Below are 26,801 nucleotides of genomic sequence, written 5' to 3'. Positions count from 1 at the left end.
ATACGCACATTATTGTGTGCATATTATACAATTTCCCAGAGTTTTTGGAATTTGCAAATCAAACTTACTTACCTACTTAGTTAGTATATGTATTTACTCGTATGAATATGTATGTATGTATATATTTTTTGCGGGATTCCATGGCCCACAAGGTCATGTCTATTTATATCCCCATTCATATACATCTATATACATACATATAGTAGTTTTTATTTTTGTATGTATTGCCAAGTCCTTTTCACCGCATGTCCTTGACTGGTGACGACTTTTTATACCCTTGTTTTTATTGCCTTTTATGTGAAATTATATAAAAGACCGACGATGACTTGTTTGTGAATGATTTGCATTTTTGCGAGATGTTCTTGAAAGGTTTTTGTCAAGGAAATTATATACCTATATATCTTGACTTGAAGACAAAACGAGTTTAACTGGCCTATTCTAGGAACATTGCGATTCCTAGACGGAGCAAAAGTTGGTAAAGCTTTCAGCTGTAAAATAAATCGTAAAACTAGAAAATATCGCTTTAAGATTTTCGAAAACTTTTAAAACTTAATAGGAATTTAATGATTCTGGTAACTCTCTTGAATTTAAGCAAATGTTGTCTCTATAAACTCTATAAACAACTCTCGCCGAATAAATTTCGGCTTATTGTTTGTAACTATTTCTCCGGATCTATTGTCCTTAATAATAGCCTGTTCCATGAATAATTAAATAGGCTCTCCCTCCCTGTGTGATGAAGTGGATATAGAAACAGCAGCTGTTTGCTTAGTTCCATATTCTCGTCAGTAATCTTGATTTAGAAATTGTCATAAATCATATTTTCACATTGACCTTGTCCCCCTGCCAGAGATAGAGAGAGAGGGAGGGAACGGATATTCTGTAATTGGTCTGGCGGTCAGACAAAAGACCTCGTTGAGTGCAGTTTTTGTAAGATCTTTTCTTGTTTTTCTTTCTTTTTGCACTGATTGAATTTAATTCATTTGCATAGTACGCGCTTTACTTGACATTTTAGTGAAAAGTCTGTACTTAACTTTTGTCTCTTTCTTGCTCTTGCAGTACTGCAATGGCGGTGATTTGGCCGACTATCTAAGCGTTAAGGGCACTTTGAGTGAGGACACAGTAAGGCTATTCCTCATGCAACTAGGTAAGTGGGATATTTACCTTATATATTCATCTGATCTGATGTATTGTATATTTTGTAAATTGTTTCCAGCTGGTGCCATGAAAGCACTTTATACCAAAGGAATTGTGCATCGTGATCTCAAGCCACAAAATATATTGCTATCGCACAATTATGGCAAAACTTTGCCAGCACCATCGAAAATAACATTGAAAATTGGTAAGTCAAGTCGCCCACAAGCTTTATTAATTTAGGCACACTCACATTGTTTCTGTTATATGGTCATACTAATGTCCAGTGTTGATCAATAAGAACAAATATAGGTCGAGATTTTTTATGAAATCATGATTTTTTCAAGATTTATTTCTTAAAGTTTTTTAGGCTATGTTTTTTATAAGATTTTCCATTAAATTGATCATCACTGAAGCAAAGTAAGATAATTTTCCCGAATATGGTCATACTAATATGCAGTGTTGGTCAATAAGAAAGGGAATTTAAAAGGCAGTCATTTTTCTTTTAAAGATTCTTGGCTTAAAGTTCAACGTAGTCCTTTTTAATTGATTAAATTTTCCATTTTCATCTATAATTTCATGTGGTAGAGTAAATTGATCAACACTGAAACAAAATAAGAGCTTTTTGAGTTATATGGTCATACTTATTTCTAGTGTTGGTCAAAATATATATAATAAAAATAGAAAGTTGCTGTCCAAATCTTTTTCAATTTCAAACATTTCCTTTGCAGCTGACTTTGGTTTTGCTCGATTCCTTCATGAGGGCGTTATGGCGGCTACTCTATGCGGCTCTCCCATGTACATGGTAAGACTAAAGTTAGTGGCCAAGTTAGGAAACAATATTGATAACTAATTGTCCCTTTAGGCCCCTGAGGTAATCATGTCACTGCAATATGATGCTAAGGCAGATCTCTGGTCGCTGGGTACCATAGTCTATCAGTGTTTGACTGGCAAGGCGCCATTCTATGCACAAACGCCCAATGAATTGAAGTTCTACTATGAGCAGAATGCCAATTTGGCTCCCAAGTAAGTAATTGCTTCATTCGTGCGGATGCGAAAGGCTTTAACCCATTTTCTATTTACAAATTTCAGAATACCCCATGGAGTCTCGCCAGATCTAAGGGATTTGCTGTTGTGCTTGTTGCGTCGCAATGCCAAGGATCGAATTTCATATGAAAGTTTCTTTGTTCATCGTTTCCTTCAGGGCAAAAAGGCAGCTGTGTCACCAGGTGAGTGTGAAATGTCCAGCAAATTACGAGCATATAACGAATTTCGAATTGCTTTCAGTGGACATGCCACCATTGGGCGGAACTCCTCCAGTGAAGGCTAAAAGCCCTTTGCAACAGCAATTGGAGCAGGAAGTGCAGATGGTGAAACTGGCCGAACAGCAGCAAAGGGAACGCGAGGAGCGAGAGGAGCGTGAGGCTGAAAAGGAAGAGGAGAATACTGTCTCTGTTGTGGCCAATCCGGCTATATGTGCTACCATTACCAATGTGGGGGTACTCTGCGATAGCGAGAATAATAGCGCTTCGTGTAGTTCTCATGAGGATTCTGATGATTTTGTGCTGGTGCCGAAGAATTTGCCCGAGGATCAGCGACAGGGTCAGACTGGTTTGGCTAGTGGCGGCCCAAGGCAACAGCAGCAACAACAACAGCAGCAGCAGCTACAACAGAATCAATCAAGTCCGCCACGTCCCAGTAGTCTGCCCATTTCCGAGCCCAAACCAGTGCCGGCTCCAGCTCGCCGTCAAATGGCCGGTAATACGGCTGCTACTGGTGCCATGGCAGCCGGTTCACCCAATTCGCGGACCAATGTGCCACTAACGGTGGCCTGTCTGGCCCAGATTCCACGCTCTCAGCCCATTAGTGTTAAACAACCCCGTGCCGATCAGCGCAAGAATAGCGTGAGCAGTGACATCAATTCGATTTCACCGCCTGCCGTGCAATTCGCAATTGGCACTCCACCAACCCGGGTGCGTTCCGCCTCTGGAGGATCTCTGTCCGAGACACCGCCACCACATGCACCAAGCATGTGGCAGGTATCCCCAGGCGGTCACTCTCAGTCGCCGCTGCGACGTAGTGGCAACAGTTCCCCGGTGCTTCCGTCCGCTGCTCTGACAAAGCTGCCCACCCTGGGCAGCCCCACGCTGCTGGTGGCTCCCGGCTCTTTGGGTTCGATTGGTTCGGCTGGCAGTGGTTCCGAGAATAATAATCAGCATCATATGCTGGGACCGCGCGCCTTCACATTGCCCGAACTGGGGGCCACCGGGGGATTGCAGAGCCTGCTGGATACAGGTGCTGGTGTGGGTGTGGGCTGTGGCACCGAGCAGCATGCATTCCAAGCTCCCGAACTGTCGGAGGAAACCCTCATGGATCGTGAGCACAATGAGACGTTGTCAAAATTGAATTTTGTCTTGGCCCTTACCGATTGCATCCAAGAGGTGGCCGATTCGCGCTGCGCGCCACTCTCCACCCTCATGGTGGCCGGTAGCCAAACAGTGGGCAACGATCATCATCAGCATCAGATTCCACCCCATGCCCCGGAGCACTGCAAACGGGCCGAACGTTTGGTTCTCCTCGTGCGAGCTCTCCAGTTGCTCTCATCTGGTCTGAATTTGGCTTCCCAGCAATTACGCAATGGCCAGCTGAAGCCCTCATCGAATGTTAAGAATGGTGAGCCATCATAATGGGATGCCAAATTGCTGATTGATTGCATCATATTCCATTTCCATTCCATTCTTTTTCCAGCTCTGCTCACCATGAACTCCAAGTATAGAAGCATTCTGTTTGAATCAAAGCGTCTAAATGGCAGCGGCCTCTTGCAAAAGGCAAATGCATTTAATATAACAGCGGACAAAATACTCTATGACTATGCCTTGGATATGGTAAGTCAAACATATTGAATAATCATTCAAAAAACAATATGTTTATCTTTGATTCTTTTACAGTGCCAGGCAGCTGCTTTGGATGAGTTGCTCAAGAATACCAAGAATTGCTTTGAACGTTATAATACCGCACATATTCTGCTTCATTCGTTGGTACAAAAATGCAATCATCCACAGGACAAATTGCTGTTGAATAAATGTAAATAAATTTTAAATATTACACTTGACAAACAAATTTCACTTTAAAGAATTAAACGACCAAAGCAATAGATCAATTAGTAAATGGATTAGTTAGAGAGAATGAATATTAGACCCCCTAAAACGATTTGTTTCTTTAGTTTTCATTAATTGGTTTGTATCTTAACCAATAGTAATTAGTTTGTTTATATAAACTATTTAGTTAACTGAAAATGCAATCCCTTTGATTCACTAAAACATTTCTTTGTCTTTAAATCTACCTTAGAGTTATTTAAATATTAAAATTTAATCGATTTGGTATCACAAATCAATATTATATATAAAATCTTTCGAAATATTTGTTTGCAAATGTGTGACTTAGTTTTGAATTGTATTTAAAAGACATTAAGCAAACTCTTATTAATATTTTCAAAAAAAATTCTTGCAGATCGCGATGCCGTTGAGAAGCGTTTGAGCATATTGCAACAGCATGGCTATATCTATGTGACCGATGAGAATGCCTAAAAACAGAGACATGGTCTAACCAATGGAAACTAAAAGAAAAATAAAAAGGAAATCAAAGAAAATGAAGATAACGATGAATAATGTAAACCAGCAACAAAAGAAAAAAACAAACTAAATGATCAGAAACAAAAAAAAAAAAAAAAAAAGCATAGGCAATCCTTGCAACATTTCCTTAAGTTATTTACCGTTTTAGTTGAGAGTGCAACATGTGATTAAAACAAATAGAAAACTACTCTATGAAACATACATCTAACCCACAACACATACACATACAAACCCACACACACAAACACCCATAATTTAATACATAAACCCACACACACACACACACACACACACACAAACACGGCATCACATTATAAAGTTTCGTAATTTGTAATAACAATTTCTGACACCAACAAACAAACAAAATGTCCAATGTAAATAGTTTAAGATTATTATTTTCCTCATTCTACGATTTTTTGCAATTTATTTTTGTAATTTTTTTTTCTGTATGATTTTTGTTTTTTTTTTTTTTTTTTTACCGCAGTCATACATAAATTGTTAAAGCTTATATCAAATAACGATATACACCAGATATGAAGTAGGATCCAAATGGTCCAGGATGTAGTTTTAAGCTATCCGTAATATATAATATTATAAATATATATAAAAACATATATGTAAAAGCAAGCAAAAAATAACGATGGGCAATATGCAAGCCAAACTCAGTTTAATCTACTTATGTGTAAAACAAAAAGAAAACCGAAAAAAAACAAAAAAAAAACAGCATATTTAGGCCTATATATACATAGATATATATGTATGTATGTATGCAAATTTTCTCCCCTCACCACCCAAAACAAGAAAATGAAAATCCAAATATCATGTGCTAGAATATAGCGCGATGCAAATTGCATCGACGAATGTTTTCCGCTTAGGTCTTAATGTCTATTTTCTTATTTAACAATTTAATATTCCTTTATCTTTATATATATACAAAAAAAGCAAGAAAAAAAAACATACATATATGTATCTTTATCTATATATCTATATACATATATACATCTCTATATATATATATGTATATGTATATTTATGGCTGCACTACACAAACAACAAAAACAAAACAAAAAAAAAAACAAGTTTATAATGTGCTATGTTCATAGTTTTTAGTTAGGTCTCTTTCAAAACAACAAAACAAAATACCATATATAATTTCATGCCAACAAATGAAAATGATGAAAAGTTGTTTTAAAACAAATTTTTAAGTTTTTCTACAAAACAAAAAATAAAAAAAATCAAAAAATAAAAAAAGAAAAAAAAACGATAAGAGAAGCCCACAACAAATTTCCAAAAATCTATATGTATATGATATACACAGAGCCACACACATAGAAGAGTGTAAAAAACAAAAACAAAACAAACAAAGAAACAACCACAAAAAAAAACGAATATAAATACAAAAATTTAAACTAATTATAAAAGTGTGTTTAATTATTTTAATGAAATTAACCATTTTGGGATCAATTTTAATTTTTTAAAAATCGATAAGTCTTTAACTGCTTAATGGCAGGGCTGCCAGATGGTCGCAGGTGCTTCTTTTTTTACACACACACACACACATACTGTTAAAGTGTTGACAGTTTCAGCGCTTGATCTATCTCTTTCTATTACATCCTTTGCTAAGTAAACGCCAATGAACTTCTATGCTCACACACACTCAGACACACACATCTAACAATAAGCTACAATCTCTCTTTCGACCTTTACTCTCCCAACTTTTTAGATCTTCTTTTGTTTTTCTTCTTCAGTTGTTGCGTTCACTTGCTAAGATATCTACTCGTAGCCCTAAAATTCGCCTAAAAAAAGTTTTCAAGTCTATAAAAATTGTAACCGTTTAAATTTAACAAGGAACAACAACCGTTAAGTGCTTCACTTGTTATATTTGCAAGGTATTCCATTTTTTGTTGTTTTTCTTGTGAAAAGTCGACGTCGACGTAACATACTAGGATTATGTCGCTAGCTTCTTGATCATGTGTGCGAGTGAAAGAGACAGGGAAATTATGGCAATGGCTACTAATGTAAGGTTAGTAATATCTTTGATTAATATTTCAGTCCATTTACATTTTATGGAATAGAATAAAGTCAGAGGACTTTGTTTATTTTGTGGTTTTGCTTTAATTTAGCATAGAACTTGATAAAAATTCAACGTTAAATTTCGACAAAAGAATGTAAATGAATCCCATCTCCATTATGTATCCGTCCATTCATCCATTACTGTGGCGTCCAATCAATATCCGTTACCCGCTGCGGGGTTATTCATTTGATTGGGATAGGATGATGGGGCAAAGTAAAATGGCGTCGATATGGCGGCAGCATAATAGCCATACGGATTTGGTGTCGAAGCTGGTGTTGGGGCTGTCCTTGGTCCTGGCATTGGGTTGGCCATGGGAGCAGCTTGGGGTTGATATTGTTTGAGATATTCTTGAAAGTTAATCCATTGCTCGTAAAGATCTTGCATTTCCGGACGATAGGGTACCATGGCATCGCCACCCATGTTCCGTTGATTGCTTTTACGGGCCGCTGTGGTTTTAGTTTCCTTGCGCTTTGACGAATTGGTGGCGGATAGGTTACTTTTTGTTTCTTTTGTTGTTTTCTTAGGCTCTTGGGTTGGAGATTTCTTGTCGTTGTTATTGTTGTTGTTATTTGACTTGCAACATGAGTTATTGCAACATGAATTGCAGCATTTAGTGTTCTTGTAGCAGTTATTGTAGCAACAATTGCGATAGCAATAATATAGACCCGTACACGGATCATAGTAGTAATAGTAGGGCCAACAGCAGGAATTGCCACAGCATGCACTGTGACCAGCCTTACAGCAACCTGCTCCTGTTCCGCCACAGGCGCCTCCACTGCAACAAGTAGCGCCATTGCCCCCCATTTTGCAGCAGAGATCACCACCTTGACTCCCAATTGGCGGTAAAACTACTGCATCATTCGTTTCCGGTGGCGGTGTCTGGGTACTGTCATCGGATCTATGACAAGATGCACGAGATTAGCGAGTAAATAAGACATACTGACTGATACTTGCCTAGCCATTAGGTTAGCATAGCAACTACAGGTCCTCGTTGCCGGTGGAGGGGGCACATGTGTCGAAAAGTCCTTGCATCCGCAACCACAGGCAGAAAATTTAGATCCTGCTCCTTTGCCAGGTGCTGCATGCGTTGACGATGCGGCAGTTGCTGGTGATTCTTCCGATGTTGTAGCCGGCAGTCGCTCCTCTCCTCTTGGGGGTGAGCCACCACTACTACCAGTGTGTGATCCAATACGTCTGGCTGACGCTGCAGATTTTGAGGGACCCGCTGCTAGTTTGTTATTATCCCTGTCCAAAGTCTGGTCATCCTTCTTACCCAGCTGGGAGGTGCCGCTTCTGCTTGGTATTGGCTTACGACGCGGCGCAGGAATTGTGCTGACAGTTGGCTTCTTGGTGGCATTCATTTTGGGACAACCCGCAGAACAGCAATTCTGGACACAAGGACACGACGATATTTGCAAAGATTTGCAAATTCTGGAGAGGGAAACACATATGTAAGTCTTGTGTGTCTGTGTGTGTGTGTGTGTGTGTAAAGTTTGTCGTAGAAAATTGACGTGAAACTCACCGCTCGATAAGATCAGAGCTGAGAGAGCAATGACAACAGCAATTGAAGGACGGTGTCTCATCCCGATTACTTTCACTGGCAGATTTGGTCGATTCCTCAACTTGATGTGGTTGATATTCCCGCTCCGGTGCAAACCCTACCCCCAGACCATTGCGAGCACGTGGAGTTGGGGCACTTGACTTACTGCGGCGCATCGAATATCCATCACGATTGCATTCCTCTCCGGTGCACGGATTGAACGGTGTTTGACGGTGACTGGGCAGGCCTGCAGCTTGATGCTTTTGTCTGGATGTCGATCCCTCTTCGACGGATCCCAAACTGTTGGGATCTCCCGCTGGCATTTGTGGAGTATAACCAAATGGGGAGCCATAAGGAGCGTAAGGTGCTGGTGGGTAGCCCGGATATCCTAAGTTTGGATTTACTGTTGTTTGACCCGGTAAAGGAATGGTTCCTGGTTGATAAATGGGCAAACCCTCTGATCCAGGTGCATAGCCAGGGAATGTGGACGCAGCCACTCCTGGAAGTGTAGAGGATCCTGGCTGCATGTATCCCTGCGGCACATTTGGTACATATCCTGGATAGGCTTGTCCTGGAGCAGTTGTAGTACCCGGAATTGTAGACGAACCTGGCGGCATATAACCCGTCGGCACATTTGCTCCATATCCCGGAATTGCCTGTCCTGGTGGATAGCTCGCCTGTCCTGGTGGATAGCTCGCCTGTCCTGGTGGATTGCCCGCCTGTCCTGGTAGATAGCCCGGCGTATAACCCAGACCATTCGGATTCGGGATTGTTCCCTGTGGCTGTTCTCTTGCTCCTGCTTCAGCTCCTACATCGCCTCCATCAGCATTCACTTGTGGAATCTCTGGTGCCAGAGTCATCCCTTCGGGCATATAAATTCCTGGCCTCATAGGCGCTGAAGGCACATTATTTGATTCATCACGTGCCGCCTCCTCATCTACCTTCTCCTTCTCCTTCTTGGAAACTTTTGGCTTACGCACCTTTTTAGGTTTCGGCGGATCTGTATTTTTACATAGAAAACTTGGTGGAATCATATTTGAAAATTTCTCTTCTACATAACGCTGTTGTTGTTGCGGTTCCTCTGATCGTGATCGAGTGCAATGACATGACTTGGCCCGGGCACTAGGCACAGAGAAAAGGAAAAAATCTCGGGTCAGGCAACTAAGGAAAACTCTTCACCCACTTACCTTCCATAGCAGAAAGAGTTGTGGTTTGAACATGGTTTACATGTTGGGTTTCTAAAAAAAAGGATTCACTTTATTTGAGAAAGATGAGTTTGGTAATAATGTTCTTACTCCCGTGGACAGCAAATATAGTTGCCAATTTCAATACATTTATCCTGCGGTCTACTACAGCGTGAAGGAAGTCAACTTAGAATGGGACACGAACAGAATCTCTTTACAACTAGATACTCACTCTCCTCTTGGACAGCAGACATAATCCCCGAGTTGAATGCAATCACACATTTTGTGGCCATTAACTACATGAACTTTGTTCCTAATCCTTTTAGCTCATGGCTACCATCATAAATTGTCATCGATTATAAAACGAAAATAAGAATATATCTCGAAACAACACTGAGAAAATTTCCTAAAATTGAGTGTAAAGTCCAGTAAACTTGGTTTGGAATTTCTCAACTAAAAATCCGATATTATATAAGAAGATTTTATTACCTTTCAAATACCTTAAATCAATAATTAAATCCAATTATTGTTAATTTTTAACAAATTTTGAAATATTTTGTCTTTTTTTTTTGTTTCTTAAGTGTTTTATAAAGAAACAAATATATGTTTAATTAAAACAAGTATAGTTTTTATACCCTTGAAAAGAGGGTGTATTAAGTTTGGTCAGAAGTGTCCAACGCATAGAATCAAGCATCTCCCACCATGTAAACTATATACATATATTCCTGATCAGCACGACGAGACGAGCTCAAAACGCCATGACCGTCCGTCTGGATCAGCGCAAACTCCTCCAAGACCGTATGAGCTATAGAGTTGATATTGCATATAGGCTTATATATACTGCACAGTTTCCATATCTCGGATTCAGACTGATCGGACCACTATATCATATAGCTCCCATACAAACCACAAAGTCACGAACAGTGACTTTTCTCAATAACTTGGTTATTTTCTGAGCTATTGTGAAATTTAATATTATGTATAAATGACGGTGCCAAATTTGATCAAGATCGGGTGACTATATCATATAGCTCCCATAGGAATGATCCCTCGAAAACAGTGATTTTTTCAATAACTTCGTTACTATTGATGCGATTGCTTTCAAATTGAACATTTGTCAGTTTTATATATCTGTTAATGACTGCGCCAAATTTTTATTAAAATTGGGCGACTATATCATAAATGGTAAACAGTGACTACGTTATATAACTGTAATTTCGCAAACATTCGACTTTTTAGATAAAAGTCCACTTCCATTTGACGGCAATAGGTAAGGAAACAATTTACAAGGGAATACAAATTTCTCTCTGGTTTTTATTTATAAAATATATTCTCAATGTTAGAAAACATCCTTTGCCGGCTCGAGGTTAATTCTTTAGAGAATAAATATAAAAACGGTTTGTTTCTATAATGTTATAACATGAGCAATTTAAAGGTAGCTAAAATCAACAAACATTTTAATTTGTTTTAATAATCAAACATGTATTTTTGATCATCGAAAAACAAAAATATTTATTTTGCTAATCATTTTGTTTTCTGATCAAAGTAGGCTGTGTTTCCCTTTCTTGGTTTGTATTTGTTCAAACAAAGTTCACTTGGTGTCTGAATTCAGAAGCCAGCAGTTAGTTTATTCAATAGAGACCGACAACTGCTCTGGAATAATGAAGTTAACAAAATTTCTAATTTTCTATTGCCCGATTGTCCTGATGATGCTAGTTAATGGCTCATCGGGCAATTTGGATCACAATGGGCCGAATGCAGTAGAAGACCTTGAGTACGTAGATGTGGATTTTAAGAATAACACCCAAATCAGCGTGGGCATTCAATGCTTGAGGAAAATTTTTGAAATTATGAGTAAGTTATGTAAGTCATTTAGTGATGTTGCTTTTAAAATTGTGTTTTTTTTTTGTTTTTAGGTTTTAGAATCAGCGAAACTACAAGCGACAACTTCCCCGGCAAGAGTGATACTCCTTGCGGTGACTTTTACAGGGACATGATGATTCATCTTTTTGGCATACTTATAATAGTCTGCATAGTTCTCCTTTTCGTTCAGGAGACGATGGATTTACTACATATCGGCTTTTTCTTCTTTAGAGACATAGTGCCAAGGATTTTATTGCTTTAAACTAAATAAAAGCAATCGAACAGATTTGGCAAACGTTTTTAATTAATTGAAAAACCATTAACTGTGAGGGGCTGCTGGTTAGGCAAGTTGAAACATTGTTATGGCCTATAAAGTTGTGGCCGCGTTTCGATCATATTTCTACTATGGCTAGCGACTTGCTTAAAACGATTTAAGGATATAAACCAGATCATGGAACTTCGCGAAAATAAGGATGGTCCTTGTTAAATATTTTGAAAAGATTCATATAGAATTTCTTTTTTTTAAATAATTCGTAGAAAACTAAAAGAAAGTAATTCGAATGTGGTTTAAAATTGGATAAGGATTAAAAAAACACGAGATTCTATGGAAGTACGATAATATATCTTTCGTCTCCTTTACTCATTTGCTGCCTTTGTGAAATTTCCCTCATTTCACATCCCCCCAAGATTTCGCCACTGCATCCTTGGCTTGTGCCTATTCGTTCGTCTCAGAAGGAAAAACGTGACTTGGATTTTCATTTGTTCGCAGGATTATTTTATTTATTCGCATTTTAAAGTATAAATCAACTTTCCTGTGGTCTAACGTCGCTTGTCGACACTCGGATGCCAATGGCAATTGGAACAGCGTGGACAATGCCAACAGTTGCCACACTTCATGCACACATTATTGCCGGGAGATGCAAATGAATTCTGAATCTGAGGCGGTCCATTGGCTATCCATGGATCTGGCTTGTTGCGCAGGCAAGAACGTTTGCCCATGGTGGCTGTGGGTGGCGGGGTTGTGCTGGCAGCTGGAACTCCAGATGCCGATTCCGCGTCTTCCGTTTCTAATGGTGCATTTGCTGGATCAGATGGAGGCGGACGAGGCTGCTCTGTTGCTAAAGCTTGGGTGAAAGCTGTCGGAGGGGGTCCCATTGGTGCATAGACTTGGAAGGCAAGAGGTGATGACGATGAAGGCATAGGCTCGCAGCAAGACTTATCCTTGTCCTGTCTAAAGTCAGTCAGTGGGCAGGGAAAGGGAAAGTCAAAGCGCAGCAGCTGCGACGACAAAGGCTGCTGCGATTCCTGTTGTTGTTGTTGTTGTTGGTGTTGCTGCTGTTGTTGTTGTTGTTGTTGAAGATGTAGATGAGGTGGTGATTGCAATGGCATCACACCGATAGTTGGAAAATGACAGGAATGGGGCGGCGGCATCGGTTGCTGCAGCTGCTGCTGCGTTGCTGGAATCATGCTACATAGAAATGTCGCTCCATTTTCCATATGCATAGGACCCACCAGGCAGGGGCACTCCATTTGTGGCGTCTGTGTGTTAGCTGGAGTGGCCAGACAGAAGAATGGCGGCATCATTGACGGAACTTGGGGCTGCTGTGCCACACAGCGTGCTTCTTGCTTAGACGACTTGCCCGGAGACCTTGGCGCGTGTGATCCTCCAGGTGATGCTATTGGCTGCTCATAACATGGCAAACAAGGGCAAGCACATTGACAACACTGGCAGCCACAGCTGGGCATTTGGCTCGAACTGCCTGGCAATGGCTGTGATGGTTGTGTTTGTTGTTGCGAAAGAGGATGTGACGGCGGTGGAGCAGGTGGCACATTACAGAAACCATCAAAGTAATGATTGCCCTGCTGCACAGGTGGACAGCAGCAGCAGCAGCAGCAGCAGCTCATATGCTTCTTAAACTCTTCCAAATTGAAAGAATTCGGCAATGGAACATTGCAGTCAATACTGAAGAGAGAGACTAAAGTATCTCTTAATTGAAGAAACACACTTATTTACCTGAGTCCCTCAGGTCCTTCGGTCACAAAGCACATGCCGACTCGTGGTGGTTCCATTTCGACTGCTCCAGGTCGGTCTGGCAATGAAGGGCAACACATATGGAACTGCTGTGGCTGTTCCTGGACCTGGGTCTTCGTCTGTGCCTGCGTTGCTTGTTCTGCTCCTGTCTGACTGGCCTGAATGGGGCCCAAAAACTTGCCCGTCGATGTTGCATTTAGGCCATGTTCACAGCTTTCAGAGCAAAACATCTTTTCGGGGATCTCTCTTGCCAGCAATGCGCTTTTACTGTACGTTCTGACCTGGTTTTGCGAACAGCTGCAATTTCATATATTTAAGTAATTTTGTACATTTTTAAGATCAAAAAATTGTCATTATTTTGACAAACAAGTTAAAAGGAATTTAAGATTGCTTTGACTTTTTCAAATTGAAGTTGATTTAGCGGCACAAAGCTATGGAAAAGTTGCCTTTCTAAGAACCTTTTTCTAAAGTGGAGTTTGTTACCTTTTTACTGATGTCCTCAAGTTCCATCTAATCTGTTCTATCTCTTCATGCAAAAGTAATGAAGTTAAATTAGTAATTCATTTATGTAGTTTCCACGGATTATCATTTGATGATTCCAATAATCTGGAAATAATAGTCTACATTTTAAGAAGCATAGAACGCATATAAAGTATATAAATTCTTCATCAGCATGACGAGACGATTCCAGGTAGCCATGACTGCTATTCTGTCTGATTCAGAAGAAAACTTCTTCTAGATCGTTAAAGAAAAAGTTCGACAATTTGATGTGAAGACTATGTATGTATATCTCAGATGATATAGACGGATGATCAATACGACTATATCAAATAACGATTGGTTAAAAATACGAATTTAAGCGATTACTTTGTTTGTTAGTTTAATATAGTCTTTTCCGATTTGGATCAAGATCTGACGACTATATTATAGCTGCTCTTGCCGTTCTTTGAGAAGAGTCAGAAAAAGAGTAATACGAAATTAGCCCAGCTGAAATGATAGTCTTTTTGTTTACTTTAAACTTTTATTGCTGTCTAGAGGGGGGAAATTAATTAATTTATCTGTGTGACCTCTTTGGAATCTATCTTGGCTGGTTTTTGGTGGATCATCTTATTGCCGCTTGGCCATGCCATCATCGAAGTGTAGCGACTAATGCGTTTGGTCAATAGGCGTGGTATGGCTGTGGGCGTGGTGGGTCTTAAGATCAAACAAGTGCGACCAAACCGAGCCATACACAAGGATGTCGTCGCAGCAGAGCACTTTTCGCCCGAGCAAATGTCAGCGGCTCCAGCAATCGAACGGCCAGTATCTGATATCTGCAATGTTTCACTGGGATTCATTGTGGAGGAGTCCGAGAAACTGGTTGGCAGTGGAACAACATTTTCTTGAGGTGGCTCCTTGAACTTCTCGCTACGTTCTGTTGATTCCCCACAAGAGTTGTGTTTGGCTCTTTTCGATCGTCCACAGGTTGGAGGATAATTGGGTTGCTGTTGTTGTTGCTGCTGCTGCTGATTGAAACATTTGCCACAATGGCCATGTGAATGATGACCATGTCCATGCATGCAACAGGTGGCACCACAATGGGGACTAGGACAACCGGATGTCATGTTCATTGTCGATGGTGGATGATAGTAGAGACATTGATGGCTATGGGATGGATACCAATTGTTAAAAGGATATTGCTGTTGGGTTAACGTTGCTGGTGCTGCTGCTGCTGTTGGTAAAGTCATATGACTACAATGACTACCAATCAAGGGCAATGGATGAGGATAATAGCCCATGACTTGAGGCTCTGGTGTGGGCAAAACTCCTGATGGTTGAAGGAAGCAACAATGATTGCTGCAGGCACAGCTGCAGCTCGAGCAAGTGGAACAGGAAGTATGGCTAGACGAGGGATAGACCATATTATTGCTGCTATTATTGTTGTTGTTGTTCCCTGCAGCTATCTGTGGTAGAAAGCTGATGGTTACATGGGGAGACCCAGTTGATTCTACAATGCCTGCTCCACTCCGTTGCCGTTGCTGGACCCTTTGAGATGTTGCTGCCCTTTTCACTAGCTGAGGACGCACAGCGTATTCCAGTAAATACTCATCAGTCTGAGAGCTTGTATGTGCTCCAATATCGCACGGTGATGTCTGCTGTTGGGCATTACAATGACATGTTGCCGGCTGGAGGTTCTCTTCAATCCGCTTCCGCACGACGGCATCCTCGAGGACAACAAACGATGGCTTGCTGCCCAGATCTTTGTTATAGATCTTGACGAAACGAGGTAAAGCTGCTCCAGCGCCTTGTATACCACCCCCAATGCTAACGATATCATGAGTTTCTACTCCTACACCCTTGCCCACTCCTTCGGCCACTGCTCCTTCCTCCGCCGGATCATGCTTTAGTATTGCTATGCTGATGCGTCGCTTATTACTCGTCGATGGCTCCGGTTTAATCTCTTTGGAACACACTCCACTGCAGATACGTTCCGGCTGTGACTCCGACTGTGGCTTCTGCTGCTGCGGCTCTTCTTTCACATTATGTGGACTGATCTCCATGTGGCCATCACTGTCGAGTGTTAGAATAAAACTGCATTTGCCATTCTCCCCCTCTTCGGTTTCAACAAAGCCGCAAGATTTCGCACTATTTTTGGGTGCCATCTTCGACTAAACCTGCTTCTTCTTCTGTCTGCCGTCTGCCTTCTTCCTTCTGCTGGTAAAACTGTAAATTTTGTTTTTTGACCTAATCGACTACAACATTTCTGAATTTCCAAAAAGTAAAAACTAAATTTTGAATCTACATAACCATATTAACTTGATAAAAGTATTGACAAATCTCTCTATGATATTATGTTTCAAAAGCTTCAGCAATTTCACCTAGTTGGAATCGATTTTGTATTAAACTTTAAATGTAAATATTATCTACATGTATTTAAGTGAAAACTCTTATATTTTTAAAACAATCTGACGCTAATTTTTAAAGTTGTCTGGATTATTTTAACAATGCCTTTGAAAGTAATTGAAGTTTTTAGGAATTATATTTTCTAAAACTTAAATTTCAACTTTTAAAGTTTCAATACTTTTTTATTGCCGACAAAACTTTCTATTTTAATACTAAAATTTATATTTTTTTGTTGGAAATTGTGTTTTGTTTAAATTGTTCTTTTTGCTAATGCTTTTAATTAATTTTAAGATTGCTTAAACGAATTTCGGTCGGATTTTTCATTTCCGACGATCTTCTTTATGGCTTTTGTTTTAGAGGAGTTTTTTCTGATTTGCTGTAGAAATTTTAAAATCTGTTATTTTAAGAAATAAAAACTTTTGAAATACTCTTTAAAGTTATCTTAATAGGTTTAGAAATTCTTAAAGTAATAATTTTTAAAAACAATTTTGGAAAAATCTCCAATTTTAGAATGCCTAACTAAATTTAACACATAAGGAATAATGGTTAATTATTTTAATAAGTTTCTGCTGTTTTAAAACGATAGAAATATGTTTTATAAACATTTTTTTATGGGGATAATAGAACAATTTCAAAAGAATTGAATACAAATTTTTAAATATTTATGTCAAAACATTGAGTTGGCATTCAAATTACGCCTTTATTTAACGGGCATGGTCTTGTAGATATTATGTAATAATTTATATATTGATATTAAAATTAAAACTTCTGATATTGACAACCAAAAAGAGGCCAACAAGCCACTAATGTCCATAAATCCGCCACTGTAATTTAGCTAATCAATTCTTTCAGCAGAAAACAAATGGATAGAGTCATTCAATATGCCAAAAAGGGTATATAAAGTCTCTCTCTCTCCCCTCCCCCGAGGGACAAAAATATTTGGAAAAAACAAAGGGTATAACAGAAAGTTTCATTTAGGTGCAACAGGATAATGTTTCAACTTCACTTTAAACAAAAATGAAATAAAACCAAAAAAGAATGAAAGAAATATTGCCAAACCTGTCTATCAATATACATTTTTGTTTCTACTTCTGACAAGTGCCATGGTTCACAGCGAATCCATGATGATAATTATATGGAGGGTAACCAAAGTCGTTTGCCATTAGTTTCAATTATTTTTACATGTGTCCATAATAAAATAATAATAATGGTAATGATAAATCAAACGAGTCAACGCGCTCAACGAGAGCTGTCAAAATGCAAAGCAAAAATGCCAAATAGTTTTTCAATTTCGAAAAGCCTTTTGGGCGCTTCCATGTATTTTCTTCGATGGCATTACCCATTCGCCCATTTGCCCATTTGTTCTTTTTGCCAATTAACACTTTCCTGGTTACCATTTTGCCAATTGGATATTTGTTTGGTATGGCAAGGCAATTATCCTGTCAGAAAAGTTTTCCATAGTACGCAATAAACCGCTGTTTACTACCGTCCGTTTTCTATTTTTTTTTTTTATTTATCCCGACCGAATTTGGTAGCAAAACAAAATGCCAACAAAAACAAAAGACAGGGCCAGTACCCAATGCCAGGGCCAGGGTCAACGGCACCCCCTACGAATGGAAAAAAAAAAAAACGATGAACGTATTGGGTTGTGTTGTGTTCCGTTCCAACATTTCCGGCACAGCACGTGAGTCAGTCCCAATCCAAGTTAGTTCAGTCAGTTCGGATACCTTTTGCAACCCTTGAGCCAACTGTCATGGCAACATTTGTATATGTATATATACACACACATCCATTTCGTTTGTCCCAAACAAAAATGTTCGAAACGAAAAAACAAACACAAAGCAATTTCTGAGTTTTCATTCAGAACGTTAAGGGCTGTGGAACCGCGATGATCCACCAGCATAATGGATATACCCGAGTCTGTATCAGTGCGCAAATTTCGCGAATTCAATGCGCGCCAGAAGCAGGAGCTATACGAAACCCTATTGGAGCTGGCCGAATCATTGGAGGAGTTGCCCAAGAAATCATTGCGCAAGACTCTCGAACTAACATTGGCCGTAATGCAATACAAGGGCGATCAGGTGATGCAACAGAAACTGGATGCAGGTGGACGACTACAAGATGAGAATGAGAAACTGAAGAGGATGCTGCAAAAACTGGAGGACGATCGCGATGCATTGAAAACAAAAACGAAGGAACTTAGTGAGCAAATAAAACATCTGGAGCAACGTCTAAGAGAGGCAGCCCAACAGGCGGAGACCAGTGATAAGGATTCATCGGATCCTCTATCCGAATTGGATAAACAAGAACAATTGCTACAGAATATCGATGCTAAGAATAAGCACATCAAACGTTTGCTTCGAGAAATTGAGGTAAGCCAATTCAGAGTAAATGGCCAATAAGTTAGCCAATTAAACGATTCTTTCTTCAATAGACTCTCCAGAATCAGAATATTGCCCAAGCCAAGACCATTGTGGTCCATGAGCAGGAATTGCAGCAAATTAAAAATAATCTTATACAACTAAGTCAGGATATCACACAAGTGGAGGATGAACGTAAATCTCTAAAACAGAAGGAGGCACAGCAAAGTTTAGAAATCTCACGGCTGGAGGGGAATGTGACATTCCTTGAGGATGAGCGTAGCAAACAGGATCAGGAAATGCGTCAGTTATTGGATAAATTTGAGAGTCAATGTCTCAACTGGAAACATGCCCTGGACGAGAAAGACAAGGAGGTGCATCAATTGAAAAGGCAATTGGAGGCCAACAGCTCCAAACTGCATCCTCGCTCTGCCAACAAATTGAAAGGCAATCAAAGGGCTCTAGATGATGAGGAGCAAATAAAATTGCGTCATGTGAGTTAAGAGTTAAATGCCAAAAAAAACTAACTTGGCATTTTGGGAATATTTTTGTTTGATTTCGATTTCAGTTATTAGAAAGTCGCGAGCAACGTATAGAAAAACTAGAAGAAAAACTCAAATCGATGGCCTATGAAATGATTAGCTCCACAAAGGTAATGAATCAACTGTGTGTGGAACGTGAACGTTCACAGAATCCCCAACAGCCGCGAGCCTGTTGTCAATTGATTGAGGAACGTCTCCGTGTGGCCAATACGCGATGTGAACAATTGTCCGAGCAGCTGGATACATGTGAGGCGGATAATGTTTTGAAATCCAAGCAGGCATTGCATGCCCTCAATGCCTTGGAATCGTATAAACGTGGCGAAGATGGCCTCATACCAGCTTTGCGACGTTGCTCGGGCTTAGAGCAGAAATTGGCCGAAAGGGAGAAACAATTGCGAGGCTATGTGCAGGAATTGAATGCCATGCATGAGATTGGTCAGGAGAATGAGCTGCTGCGTCGTAAACTTAATATACCCGAGGATATGATAGTTTTGGCTAGTAAAAATGCCAGAGCCAAGCAAAGGAATAAGGACAAGCAGATTGAGAGATTAATGCTTAAGCTGCGAACATCGGAGGAACTGCGTCTGCAACTAAAACTGGACAAGAGTGAAATGAGGTAAGAGAAACCAAACTTGGCATAATAAATTGATAACACACACTCTCTTCCCTTTGCAGGCGCCAATTAATGGAACAACAGCGAGGAGGAGATCATCACTTGAAGAATACCAAATTGAATGATGATGATTCAACTCACCAACAAGCAGCCAGTGAAGTGGGTGAAGTGCCCTCATCATCTAGTCATCCTCTAATGGACAATTCACCGCGTCGTGGTCAGGGCGATGGAGCAGCTAGCTCTGAATTGCAAACCCGTTACGATGAAGTTCTAGCCGAGAATGAAACTCTGCGCATGGGAATGTATGAAATACTCGAAAGATTACGAGAATATGATGGTAAGCAAAAGAAAGATCTCACATCGAATTCTTTTATAGTTTGTTTTTGTTTTTAGCCACCTCCGAGCATATAACCATAGATTCGGAACTATTGCGTCGCCTCATTGACATAATGCCAGCTGGGACAGGAGGAGGATCAGCGACACCGCAACGTTTACAGGGACAATTGCTAGAGCTAAAGGCACGAGAGGAAACCCTAAGGCAATTGTTGCTGCAACAGCAGCAACAACTACAGCAACAAAATGCCAGCGATGAATCCGAAACGGGTGAACTTTCGTCTGTACAGAGTCTAAGTGAAATGCCAAAAGATCCCTCCATGCCAGATGTAAGAGACCCGAATGTCATCATTAATACAGCCACCAGACCAAGTACGCCCACGGAGCACCTTCAATTGCCCATAATCTCAGATCTGCAGCCATCCGAACAGGCAGAACTCTCGATGCTCCGTCAACATTTGGAGGAAATGCGTTTGCATATCTCGGCCGATGATAATGAACTGAAACATTATAATCAATCGCTGCACGATCAGTTACTGAATGTGGAATTGCAATTGGAACAGCAAAAGAACTCTTATGCAATTATATTGAAAGATTACGATGAACTTCTTACACAACAAAAAGCCAAGGAGCAAATCCATATAGATGATAAGGCGAAATGGTCATTAAAACTAGAGGAAAGTAAATCAGAGTTAATGGCAATGCGTCAGCAATTGGAAATTGCCCTAAATGGCCGAAATCTATTGTATACACTGGAAGAGCAACAGCAATTGGAGCAACGTAATGCCCGTTTGAGTATGCATTTGGCCCAGGCCATGGAACAATTGTTGGGTGAACTGAAGCTAAGCGATATTTGCATGGAATATGGCATTATAGATGATAACTATCAAGTCGAATATATAACAACGGAGGAGTATGAAAGACAGCGACATGAACTAACCAATTGGCAAAGCAAACAGTCCGAATTGCAAAGAGAGAATAAACAATTGGAGAATTTGTTAGCTGTGGCCCAGGAACAGGTAAAACCCTTAAGTTCTTTCCAAAATCCATAACTTTAATACAAAATATTGAAATATTTTAGTTTAGAATATTTTACTTTTCAATCTTAAGAAAGTATCTTTAAATGTTTAAAGAGTTTAAGATATTATTCGATAAGTTAAGGTTCCAAATAGATTCAAGAGATGTAGAATTTTATCCCAAGTGTTAGTAATAGAAGATAGTCCCATCTTCTTATTATTATGTTCTGTGGGGATTCCCCTAAATAAGTTTTTCCTTCTCTTTTTTAATCTTTTCTGTTATTAAATCCATTTTTAACTATATAAACTATTTATTATAGAAAATGATTAAAAAGAGATTGAGAAAACTTTATTAAATAGAAGTTCACTATATATATCTACTATATATTATTATATCTATTCGTAGATACAATCACAACAAAGATTACTCAACGAATTGACCGACAACCATATCAATTTACGTCATTTAGTGGCCGATTTACAAAGCACTGGCCAAGAAAAACTTATGTTGGCCAAAATGCAAAGAGAGTTGGATAGTGGTAAGTTTATATGGCAAAAACTGATCTATCAAACTAAGCTGATGATTCCCTTTTTTAGCCAAAACAGAATGCTCTGCCATTAAGAACGAATTGGAACAGGTTCAGGCCAAGGCAAACTATTTGCAGAGCCAACTTCAAGAAGCTGAGAATACCATAGAGAAAAATCAAAAGGACTTCCAAGTGGGAAGACTCAATAGTCACATAAAGCAAAAGTAATACGAACAAAAGTTGATGTTTTAACAATTTAAACTAATCACTTTATTTTGCAGATTCCTACAACGTTCCCTGCTTAGTTTAAGGGAGAAATATGCCAAATTCACACCTTTGATCTTCCTAAATAACTTTGTCTTCTCGTATCAAAAATTCCAAAGGCAATTGAAAGAGCACCAACAGCAGCAGCAACAGCAGCCACTTCAATTGGAGAACTCTCCGCTTATTCCATTGATAAGCGAAGCAGTTAAATCCAAGTTAAGCCATGATAATTCTCAGCAGGTGATTAAACTAATCAAATCGGAGACTCAAACAAAACTCTTGGAGCAGCGTTGCGAGAGTCTTTATTTGAAGCAAGAAGAGCTTCAAAAGGAGCTGGATGAGGTGAGAATGCAACAGGCCAGTGAATCGGAACATTGGCAGACTATACAAGCCTTATTCGGTGTACAATTGGAGAGTAAAACCACCAGAGATGAAGCCACCAACACCGAATCCACACCAGCTTCGATTCCTCCAGTGCCTGCCATACGCAAGAATGGAGCCAATCAGATTACGATGATAGACAGGCAATCATCACCTTTAGTTTCTCCCAGAAGGCAGCTGCAACAGCAGCAAACTCAAACCATGACCGCTTCCCTCGAGACGGCGGCCGTGCAGACCAATGGAAGCCTTCAACGGGAGGATCAGTCAGTGCAAACATTGCAAAACGAAGTCGAGGACAAGCAACAATTGCAGCAATTGGAAAAAGCGTAAGTTAAAGTCAAATTTAATTACATGTTTAATAACCAATTAATCAAATTTCGCTTCAGATTAATGGAAGCCCATCAGCGTATTGATGAACTGGAGAGCAAATCCCCCAAAGAGCCACCAGAGAGTCCTCATAGTGGAGTGGTTGAGAAAACCATTCTATCTTTCCATACATTACTCCTTGAAAAGGATCAATCTATACAGAAATATCAGGATCTATTGCAGACCGAGAGAGAGCAAAATCAACAGATATTAAGTAAACACAAAGAGGAAAATGAATTCCTCAAGGCGACGGTGAATAATCTGAATTTCAATATCAAAACAAAGGATGAGGAAATTCTTGAATTGAAAGCCAAACTAAAAGAGAAATCACCTCAGGAGAAAATTGAAATTATGGCTCCTACATTGCCATCCAATTCAGATAATGAGCTAACCGATGAGAGAATTGAGGAGCTATACGAAGTGGAGGAGGAAGATCGTCACCAGGTAGTCGAAGAGGATGTTGCCGATGCGGATGCGGATGGGGATGAGGAGGCAGAGGAACCAGAGAAACAGGATACCGAAGAGCTCAAAGAGTTGCCAACTTTGCATCGACAAATCCGGGAACTTAAACAACAATTGGAATTCACCGAGCAAAATCTAAAGACTCGTGAAGACGAAATCGATATACTCAAAGAGAAGTAAGTTTGACCATAAGTTTTATTTCCATTTGTACATCACTTTTCCATTTTTTAGACTGAAACTCTGCCAGGAGCGTGAGAAGACAATGGAAACTCAGGTGCCCACAGAATTGGAGCAGCTACGCAGTTTTGTAGAGGAGAAGGATAAGCATATTAAGGATCTAATGGATACTCTAAAGAACTTCCACGTAAGTTGATTTCAGATTTTGCCTTGCATCTTATTCAATCTTCTTCTTTCTGATCCATAGGAGGACCAGCAACGTTATATGAATGATACTTCCAACTTTTCGGCTGAACAGATTGCCAAATTGGCAGCCAATCTGAATCGCACAGAGGCCACAAATAAGATTTATCATACACAAATGGAGGCACTGCGTCGTCAATTGACCAATGTCACTCAACGGGAGAAGCAGGCACGTGAGTTGTGTCAATCTTTGCGCCAGCAATTACTTAAGCGACCCGTGGTGTCCATTAAAACGGAGCTAAACGCTCGAGTGAAGAATGAGAATCTACAGAAACGTATACAGCAATTGGAACAAGAGCTGGATGATGCTCGGAATCAATTGCAGCGGCAACAGCATCTATTGGATGCCAAACGGACGCGTAGCGCCAATGAGGTTGGTCTCTGGGAGAAGCAGAAACGCTGGCAACAACAGGCCGAGAAGTGTAAAACTAAGCTGGAAGAGACAGAGGTGACACTGGACAAGACTAGAGCTCTGTTGCAGGCGGCAAGGAATACCATAGCCCGACTGGAGAAGGATAAACATCTGATGGAGAGTAAATTGGGACGTGGCACAAATGCTCCAGTGGGAGGTCATTCATTGAAATGTTGTCGTACACCCTCCTGCCCGAATTTACAGCATGTGGGTCAGGTGGGGAAGTTCACACCATCACCGTCAGAGAGTCCCGAAACGTATACGACAGGGCCAAGCAGTGAATGCAGCTCTCCAACTCATCATCATCAGCAACATCATTCCCATCATGGACATTCGCAAGGGGTTCAACAGCATTTCCAAGTGGATTTGATTGAGGCGCTAAAACAGCGCGTCGAATTGCAGCAACGTAAAATTCTGGCCATGGAACTGGAGGGACGTGGCAGTAACGCCCTTACCACTGAATTGGAGAAGCTTCAAGAGCGTCTGCAATCGGTGGAGGCGCAAAATATACGCTTGGAGGCCAAGAACCTACAATTACAACTGGATACGGATCTATTGAGGCAAAGCGATAGCAGTGATCGACAACAGAAACGCATTAAACACTTGGAGGAGTAAGTTTGAATCGACAATGGCATGTCTAATCTGTATCTGTAATCCGTTCTTTTTGTCCCTTCAGCTATATTCTGGCCCTGAAGGAGGAAATGGCCCGCAATGAGTCGCGTCGTGAACTATGCAAGTGCTCTGGCATCAAGGTGAACACGCATCAGGGACAATCCGCCGAACATACGATCCTGTCGCTGCGTAATCTTGTTGAGAAATTGCGTTCGGAGAATAAATTCTTAAAGGATGGCCGCCGTTCAACGGAATCGCGTAGCTCAACCGATTCCGAGCAGGTACGTTTGCAGCAACTTCATAGCGAAGCTCTGGAAAAGATTGCCACGCTCCAGAAAGAACTTCATCAGCAACAGAGGATTAAATGCAGCCAATGCAATGGGCGCAGCAAAGTGAGTAGCCACAAGAGAAGGTACTCTAAGCGGGGTATTGAGTCTTAGTTTTCCTTTTTTCTAGGATGCCACCAATGAAGAGCTCAAATTAATCAAGGAGCAGCTGGTAAAGAAGACCCAATTGCTTCAAAAAGCCAAAGTTTTGCTCACACGGGCCGCTGCTAAAGAAAATGTTTTGCGTGAGCAATTATCAATGTGGAAGCGGAAGTGCTCGGAACTGCAAAATGTGCCCGTGATTGACGAAATTAGTGAATAAATTCTTATTTTTATTTTATTATGTGTTGTATATGTGCATTAAATGAAATTATTTTCTACGTAACGAATTTGTATTTAAATAACGGTCGTTTCCAAATGACGTAAAGTAACCGTTTGAATTTAGAGCTACCACATCATTTGGAGTTCCAAAATTGTTTAATTTAAAATAAAAATTTGTCTATTTTTTAAATTTAAATTGTATTAAAATTCATTTCTATACATTTATTAATATTTATGAAATATGTTTTCAAAAATTCAGTGATAGCGTTGCCAGACAAGTTAAAGTCGGAGCATATGTAAATATTGGGGCAGTGTATAATTTATGTGAAATATACATAAGTACATATTTACTTGTAATTATTTTTATTTATTTCCATATATATTCGTTATATTAACCATTCATTTTCATTTTTTTTTTTTCGCTACAGAAGTTCAGCATTTCATTTGTTGTGTCAGCATACCCTTAACGTATTCTAATTGTTTAGTTAACAACAATAATCATGAGTTGATTATAACTTTAATTGGACTTTGCTTGGGGCCGGTGTCAAAACACTTCACACATACTTCTCCCCACCGAAATGTCGTACTCAGGATACCAAGAGTTGCTGGTAAAAAAGCAAGAAAAAATTCTGCTTATTCAGTTTAATAATCCAAAAAAGAAAAATGCTTTAAATCGCATCGCCTATGCGGAATTGGGACGAGTTCTGGGAGAAGTGAATGAGGATGAAGACATAACCATTGTTGTGATCACCGGAACGGGCGACTATTTCACCGCTGGCAATGATTTAAGCCAAGGTTCAACAGATGCTGAAAATGATATGATGGCATATCTCAAGAAATCAAATGATACATTCCGTGACATGGTTTTGGGTTTTATTAATTGCCAGAAGCTGATCGTGTCTCTGGTGAATGGACCAGCAATTGGCATAGGTGCCACCATTGTGGGTCTAAGTGATCTGGCCTGGTGTTCCGAGCAGGTGAGTCCCACAACAGAGACACAGAGTTTAAGTCACTTTTTGTTTGGTTTTCCGCAGGCCTATTTCCTAACGCCATTTACTAAGCTTGGACTGGTGCCGGAAGGAGGCTCCTCCTATATGTTGCCATTGATTTTGGGCCGTTCCAAGGCTACGGAAATGTTGCTTCTAAATGAAAAGCTTTCCGCAACGGAAGCCTACAATTTCAATCTAGTATCACGAATTTTCAAAACGGATGAACTGAAGAGCGTTATCTGGCCTAAGTTGGAAGAGTATTCCAGGTTTCCGCCAAATTCCATGAGAGAGGGAAAACGTCTTATCAGAGAGAATTTTTTGGCAAATCTTCTTCAGGCCAATGACGCTGAATGCAAGCAATTGCTTAAATGTTTCCAGGGCGACGAATTTGTGCAGGCCATCATAAATTTTGCGACACGCAAGTCCAAGTTGTGAAAGATTTTAAAGTTTTTCTTTTTATTATTTAAAACGTACAAATAAAGTAGAATGATATCGACAGCGTTGCCACTCAGCTGTGA

The 26,801-nt window shown here is 40.0% G+C and overlaps 7 protein-coding genes across 8 annotated transcripts in view; 4 read left to right on the top strand and 3 right to left on the bottom strand.

The window, feature by feature from the left end:
• LOC6638962 (serine/threonine-protein kinase unc-51) overlaps positions 1 to 5,172 on the top strand; it is a 36,025-nt gene extending 30,853 nt beyond the window's left edge. Inside the window, exons 3-11 of the mRNA XM_002062074.4 lie at positions 1,057 to 1,144; positions 1,214 to 1,339; positions 1,863 to 1,936; positions 1,997 to 2,157; positions 2,224 to 2,360; positions 2,419 to 3,804; positions 3,880 to 4,016; positions 4,080 to 4,215; positions 4,642 to 5,172. Coding sequence (XP_002062110.1) covers positions 1,057 to 1,144; positions 1,214 to 1,339; positions 1,863 to 1,936; positions 1,997 to 2,157; positions 2,224 to 2,360; positions 2,419 to 3,804; positions 3,880 to 4,016; positions 4,080 to 4,215; positions 4,642 to 4,718 — 2,322 coding nt within the window. The 3' untranslated portion in view covers positions 4,719 to 5,172. The remainder of the gene's footprint in view (positions 1 to 1,056; positions 1,145 to 1,213; positions 1,340 to 1,862; positions 1,937 to 1,996; positions 2,158 to 2,223; positions 2,361 to 2,418; positions 3,805 to 3,879; positions 4,017 to 4,079; positions 4,216 to 4,641) is intronic.
• A 1,653-nt stretch (positions 5,173 to 6,825) lies between these two features.
• Positions 6,826 to 10,002, bottom strand: LOC6638964. Of its 2 annotated transcripts, none has more exons than XM_023180739.2 (6): positions 9,794 to 10,002; positions 9,673 to 9,726; positions 9,565 to 9,615; positions 8,360 to 9,499; positions 7,792 to 8,268; positions 6,826 to 7,735 (listed from the first exon to the last, which is right to left on the bottom strand). In XM_023180739.2, the coding sequence occupies exons 1-6, from the start codon at positions 9,841 to 9,843 to the stop codon at positions 6,991 to 6,993; spliced, it is 2,517 nt and encodes an 838-aa protein (XP_023036507.1). In that variant the 5' UTR covers positions 9,844 to 10,002; the 3' UTR covers positions 6,826 to 6,990. The 2 variants fall into 2 exon arrangements, with proteins under 2 accessions (XP_023036507.1, XP_046868076.1); XM_047012120.1 differs by having other exon boundaries at positions 9,673 to 9,723.
• Positions 10,003 to 11,128: 1,126 nt separating this feature from the next.
• On the top strand, positions 11,129 to 11,710 carry LOC111519762. Its single transcript, XM_023181674.2, has 2 exons — positions 11,129 to 11,415; positions 11,478 to 11,710. The coding sequence occupies exons 1-2, from the start codon at positions 11,223 to 11,225 to the stop codon at positions 11,684 to 11,686; spliced, it is 402 nt and encodes a 133-aa protein (XP_023037442.1). The 5' UTR covers positions 11,129 to 11,222; the 3' UTR covers positions 11,687 to 11,710.
• Positions 11,711 to 12,176: 466 nt separating this feature from the next.
• On the bottom strand, positions 12,177 to 13,839 carry LOC6638885 (mastermind-like domain-containing protein 1). Its single transcript, XM_023181572.2, has 2 exons — positions 13,439 to 13,839; positions 12,177 to 13,387 (listed from the first exon to the last, which is right to left on the bottom strand). The coding sequence occupies exons 1-2, from the start codon at positions 13,684 to 13,686 to the stop codon at positions 12,244 to 12,246; spliced, it is 1,392 nt and encodes a 463-aa protein (XP_023037340.1). The 5' UTR covers positions 13,687 to 13,839; the 3' UTR covers positions 12,177 to 12,243.
• A 605-nt stretch (positions 13,840 to 14,444) lies between these two features.
• Positions 14,445 to 16,255, bottom strand: LOC6638886. Its single transcript, XM_002062078.4, has one exon. It carries the CDS (start codon positions 16,096 to 16,098, stop codon positions 14,506 to 14,508), a length of 1,593 nt encoding a protein of 530 aa, XP_002062114.1. The 5' UTR covers positions 16,099 to 16,255; the 3' UTR covers positions 14,445 to 14,505.
• Positions 16,256 to 18,138: 1,883 nt separating this feature from the next.
• On the top strand, positions 18,139 to 25,313 carry LOC6638887 (centrosomal protein cep290). The gene is made up of 13 exons (XM_002062079.3): positions 18,139 to 18,711; positions 18,774 to 19,193; positions 19,268 to 19,857; positions 19,917 to 20,191; positions 20,248 to 21,206; positions 21,610 to 21,742; positions 21,801 to 21,954; positions 22,012 to 22,701; positions 22,762 to 23,379; positions 23,435 to 23,567; positions 23,628 to 24,646; positions 24,712 to 25,039; positions 25,104 to 25,313. The coding sequence occupies exons 1-13, from the start codon at positions 18,244 to 18,246 to the stop codon at positions 25,293 to 25,295; spliced, it is 5,979 nt and encodes a 1,992-aa protein (XP_002062115.1). The 5' UTR covers positions 18,139 to 18,243; the 3' UTR covers positions 25,296 to 25,313.
• Positions 25,314 to 25,589: 276 nt separating this feature from the next.
• On the top strand, positions 25,590 to 26,781 carry LOC6638888 (enoyl-CoA delta isomerase 2). Its single transcript, XM_002062080.4, has 3 exons — positions 25,590 to 25,647; positions 25,723 to 26,271; positions 26,329 to 26,781. The coding sequence occupies exons 2-3, from the start codon at positions 25,873 to 25,875 to the stop codon at positions 26,716 to 26,718; spliced, it is 789 nt and encodes a 262-aa protein (XP_002062116.1). The 5' UTR covers positions 25,590 to 25,647; positions 25,723 to 25,872; the 3' UTR covers positions 26,719 to 26,781.
• Positions 26,782 to 26,801: the final 20 nt, after the last annotated feature.

The sequence above is a fragment of the Drosophila willistoni genome (genome assembly GCF_018902025.1).
Source record: "Drosophila willistoni isolate 14030-0811.24 chromosome XR unlocalized genomic scaffold, UCI_dwil_1.1 Seg144, whole genome shotgun sequence".
In the NCBI taxonomy this organism is placed as follows: Eukaryota; Metazoa; Arthropoda; class Insecta; order Diptera; family Drosophilidae; genus Drosophila; species Drosophila willistoni.
The sequence above is the reverse complement of the archived record's forward strand: the minus strand, read 5'-3'. Positions and strand labels throughout refer to the sequence as shown.